General features: G+C 39.3%; 1 protein-coding gene across 1 annotated transcript; it reads left to right on the forward strand.

Moving 5' to 3' along the window:
* The first annotated feature begins 209 nt into the window (after window positions 1-209).
* Window positions 210-4,692, forward strand: LOC141727733 (transforming acidic coiled-coil-containing protein 3-like). Its single transcript, XM_074534021.1, has 6 exons — window positions 210-392; window positions 483-526; window positions 1,373-1,533; window positions 2,871-2,977; window positions 3,183-3,303; window positions 4,519-4,692. The coding sequence occupies exons 1-6, from the start codon at window positions 388-390 to the stop codon at window positions 4,582-4,584; spliced, it is 504 nt and encodes a 167-aa protein (XP_074390122.1). The 5' UTR covers window positions 210-387; the 3' UTR covers window positions 4,585-4,692.
* Window positions 4,693-5,207: the final 515 nt, after the last annotated feature.

Below are 5,207 nucleotides of genomic sequence, written 5' to 3' on the forward strand. Positions count from 1 at the left end.
TAAGGGAAATGTGTGTCACTTGCCAGAATGTTCCTTGGTCCATTGTGTTCTCTCAGAGGTTATAGCTGAGGTGACTCTGATCTTACCACTTGACAAGATACTAGCAATGTGCTGGGAATCATATATGCAAAATCTATGTATTAATCTAAATTTTATTTGAGTCAAGTTTGTAATACCAATTTTGATTCTGTTAAGAAATTAGAACTTATTTCTCTCTCTGTATTAATTTCAAGTTGCCCTTCAGACTGTTTTTAGTATCAAATCTTTTATCTCTTGTTGTGCAAAAAGTAAAGGCTTACCTTTTCACCCTCAAAGGTTCAAGAGAAAGAGCTGGAGATTGAGAAATGGAATCAGAAGTATAATAAGCTTCATACGGAGTACAAAGAAATGGGGTATGAATCTGTCCTGACTTTTATATCTACTTAGTTATTCCAGATGCTTTTTCTAATGTATGTTCAACTTTTCTTTTTCATGGTTTTTAGAAAAAGAGTTGCTGAATTTGAACTGACAATTACACAAATTATGGGTAAGTTCCATATTTACGCTTGGCATGCCTTGGGGGGCTGGGACATAAGGTTTAAGACAAGATAGACTCACAATTTTATGCATATCCATAGACATGATATCACTTGATAGGTAATGATGACTTTTTGAATCAGGCATGAACACAACTTTTTCTTATTCTTCACTGGAGCTGTTGGTTTTTTCAAACTGGCAGATCCAGTTGTCAGCACTCTGTGTTTAATTGTTCATTCTCTGGCATCATTTAAGTGGCAAGGTATCACTAGAAGTTGTTGCTGGAGGATTTGGCCTTTTGCTTTAGTCAAGTTTGTGGCTTCAAAACTAGGAAAGACATCCACTGAAGCTCTTGTATAGTTCACTTTCTTAGCTCAAAGCTGAATTAGGCACATCTGAGCCAGCTTTTCTGTGCTCCTCTAAGGCCATGGGAAACAGCTTGGGTGTATAACCCAAACCTCTTCTGAAAGTCTGCTGTGCTAGTCTGACTTGTTATCCCAGTCTCCTCCAGATCTTCCAGCTGTTGTGTATGTTTAATGAAAAATATTTTTGGATCCTTGCTTCTATCACAACATTCAAGGCTCCTGTAACAGTAGACTCTAGAGGAGCAGGAGAAAAAAATGCTTTTGGCAAGCACATGGTCATGGTCTTGAATGGCTTTAAGTTTGGTGTGAGGCAATATGTAACAAAAATACAAAGACTTCTTGAGAGCACAGACATGGTGTCCTTACAGGTGAGAGGCCAGGGTATGAAACCTTCCTAAGGGGAAGAATTGAAGGTGTGGGGTTACTGGCTGTACTATGGAACTGGTTTTATGCTAAAGCAATAACTATCATGGGTTAACTCCACTCTCTAGAGAATGCTCAGAAGGAGAAGGAAGCCTCAAGGAAAGAAATACAGAAGCTGATGGAAGAGAAGCAGCAAGCTATTTCAGATCTGAACTCTATGGAGAAGTCCTTCTCTGAAATCTTCAAACGACTTGAGAAACAGAAAGAGGTGTTAGAGGGTTACCATAAAGTAAGATGATTTAATGCAAATAATACCCTTCACTAAATCTCATTTGTTTTGGGAGAGGAAATGGTGTCATTTCTAGAGCAGCCATTAATTAGGTAGTGTAAGGACTACCTGTAAAACCAGGTGCTAAGTTGTTTATTTAAAGATTATTAAAAAACTAATTTGTTGTATTTAGTGACTGACTTAAAGTAAGATAATATCTTAGAAGGCAAAGTTTCTTCAAACAGAAGTGAGCTGTTTTCTTGCTGCAGCACATCTCTTTTGCTAATCATAGAGACTCTCATGTGGCAGCTGCTGCATAAGAGCAGCTTGTTTTCCCTACACCATGTTGAATGGATGCTGGAGAGGATGTGCAATTATAAGTCAGAATAATAGGTTATTAGGTGCTCCCTACTAAGATGCTTGTGACTTTTTTCTAAAGCTAAAGTCAAGCCTTTGTTCTGCAGCTTCTTCAGAGGCTGGAGGAAAGAAGGTAGCGAGGATAAGCTATGGTTTCTTACTCCATGAAATGCATGAAAATTGATTCAGTTGGTGCTTTAAAAAGTGCCTTCAGATTTTTTTCATTCAATTATCTTTAATGTCCCTGTTTACTAAAAAACTCAGAAACTAATCCCTTAGAAGTTTCATGCTAGTCTAGGTTTTAGAAACAGGTATAGTGTCTGTTAAAACTTCAGTTTCTTCTTTGCTAGCATGGCAGGCTTCCTTCATCTTGTGTCCCTTCCCTCTCCACCCTAAGTTCAGAAGCCCTTTCTTTGGCACAGAGATAAACATTGCTTGGAAACCCAATTACTAAATTCAAGACCTGCAATTAGTAGAGTCTTAGCAATTGTTTCAAACAGTTCCAGCTTCCTACAATGGCTAATAAAATATGTTCATAGTGTGAGCTATGGAGTTACCAGGGTAACATTCTTGCTGTTAGTGTTGGATTTCTTTACGTCATGGTCCAAAGCCTGAATCTTTCTGTGGGTTCTTTGGTGAAGTTGGATTTGTAGCTATTCTTGTGGCAATTGTAACTTAATACAAAGCTGATTTTAAAAAAATTGGAGCAAACCAAACAAAACCAATCAGTGACTGTTGTTTTAGTTGGCCTTCTTTACTAGAGTTTGCTACTGAATAATTTGTTGGGGGCAAATATGATGAATAAATGTTTGCAAGGTTAAGATAGTTGAAAGGAAGCAGTTTAGTCCATATAGGCATGTGGGATTTAATAGTTGTTTCTGGAACTGCAGTGAGCAAATACTGCCCCTCAGGTGTAGTCAAATAACCCCATTGTCAAGTGGGGAAACTCCTCCCTCTACTAGCTTAAACAACTAACTGAACTTCTTTGGGTTTTGGGTTAGAATGAAGAAGTTCTGAAGAAATGTGCAGAAGATTTCTTGTCTAGAATTAAAAAGCAGGAGCAGAGATACCAGGCGCTGAAGGCCCACGCTGAAGAAAAGCTGCAGCAGTAAGTACTATGTAAAAAAGCCAGGTACCAGGAATGGCACACACAGTTTTCACAGTAGCTGCAGAATGTGGTTCAATAGTGCCAAAACCTGGCTTAAATATACTTCATCTAGTAATTAATCTCAAGTACAAGCATCTAGTGTGATTCTGAGAGTTCTGCTGTGCTGTCTGAGGGGAATGTAAACACCATGTTGTGCCTGTTTCAGGGCCAATGAGGAAATTGCCCAGGTCCACAGCAAAGCCAAGTCCGAGACTGCAGCACTGCAAGCCACTCTGCGCAAGGAGCAGATGAGGATCCAGTCTCTGGAGAGGATCCTGGAACAAAAGGTCAGTCACAGCACCATGGGTGAGTCTGCCCAAGCTATTGCCTTGGCCTAAGAACTCCCTGGTGTCAGGGCTAGGAGGAGCCTTGCTGGCTGTGCTGGTTGGGATGGCTGCTCTCCTGGTAGGCTTTGGGAAATTACCATTGAGACCTGATATAAGTGTCATGTCAGGACTTGTCTGTATGTTTAGATTCTTTTGGAGCACAAGGTTCATTTCCAAACCAGTCTGGGCTCCTGTGTCAGGAAGTTACTGAAGAGGTGGTGATTACAGTTATATATGGTGCAGAGCAGAATCTGGGAGTAAATTTGAATAACTGTCTGCCTCAGCTTGTTCATGAGCATGACTTGTAAGCTGTTAGCACATATTTAACTGCATGTGACTCAAGTTTTCAGTGTTGTTCAGGCCATTAGTCCTTGCACTTTATATTGTTTCATATTGATTAGGTGAAGTCTCAGAATGTTTTGTGAAGGCATATCCTTTGTTGGAACCCTTCAAAGGAACAACCTTTCTGAAGATTAAAAGTCACTGCTGGAAGTGCATGCTCTTAGTTTTACTGTATTTTTGTTGCTGCCAGTATTGAAGACTCAAAAATTGATAATGCTGACAGATTCCTGTTATGGAAAAAACCCATACTTGTGAGTCTTCAGGTTTATGGCTGAAGTTTGCATAGCAGAGGAAACAGTAGGCCTGTAACTGGAGAGATGAGACAAAGCATTTAACACAGAACTAGGTTTGGTCTTGTCATAAATACAGTAACACTATAAGAGTTCTTATTGAAATGGTTTAACTGTTCCATAAGAAATGGAAATTTCTACAAACTGGAAATTTTCACATGTCAGTAAAAGTATCAAGGCATCATTTTACAGAGTCCTTCTTATGAAGATTAGAATCTAAATTGTCCATGTCCTCAGTTTTGGTGTACCTAACAAAGGCTGAGCCCCAAAAGCCTTGTTTCCCTGGATCAGTTGGTCTCCATGTGTTATGGGAATGTCTCTGGAAGAAGCAGAAACAGTATACTGGATTTCATTTCTCATTTCCTGAGACTCCTAAGGATGCCATGGGATCTTTGGCATTGTAGACTCTCCTTTACATTAAATTTGCATGAGCCACTATCATGTAAATGAACTTCCTATTGCATGTACTGGCAAATGGGACTCACTACAAGGTTCTAGCATAGTTTGGACATACCTGAAACTCACTCTTTTCTTTCTTCCACAGACTGAAGAAAATGATGAATTAACAAAAATCTGTGATGACTTGATCCTGAAGATGGAAAAAAATTGATAACTGTCTTGTAAATATGTTTATTTTCTCTGACTTGCTGTCTTGTGTGTTTATTCACTTTTTTTAATGTATGTGGGGAAAAAATAAAGTTCTTGATTCACACTTCGATATTGTTGGCTGTATCTTTTGTAGGAAATATCTATTATGTTTAATTGCTGCTTCAAATTAACAGTATCTTTCATAGCATTTTCACGCATTGCTCAATGAAAAACTCTTGATCAGTGTACCTTCAGTCTGTGCCCTGTGTGATAACTTCAGAGTTCTATACTCCTGACCTGGCTTTGCTGGGGAGAGTTGCCGTGGGCACTATCTCCATTTGCTCTTGCTGCTCTCTCACTTAAGTCATTCCAGAGTTACCAGATTGAAGTAAAACTGAACCTGCACAAATGCTCTCAAGTGTTTAGTTATGTAAAAAGATTTGGAATTTAACTTTGGCTTTGGTTTGTGGGTTTGGGTTTTTATAATTAGGAGGAGCTGGAGTGATTTTGTTTTTGCAGATCAGTTAAGCAGAGGGTTTAATGGCAGGACCGATTGCTGCTCTCCTTCTCTGGGGTTTTCCATGTCATTAGTCTGTCTGACACTATTGGCTATAAAATGGTCAGTCAATCTCCCTGGTCCTGCCC

The sequence above is a fragment of the Zonotrichia albicollis genome, unplaced genomic scaffold (assembly GCF_047830755.1).
Source record: "Zonotrichia albicollis isolate bZonAlb1 unplaced genomic scaffold, bZonAlb1.hap1 Scaffold_249, whole genome shotgun sequence".
Taxonomy (NCBI): domain Eukaryota; kingdom Metazoa; phylum Chordata; class Aves; order Passeriformes; family Passerellidae; genus Zonotrichia; species Zonotrichia albicollis.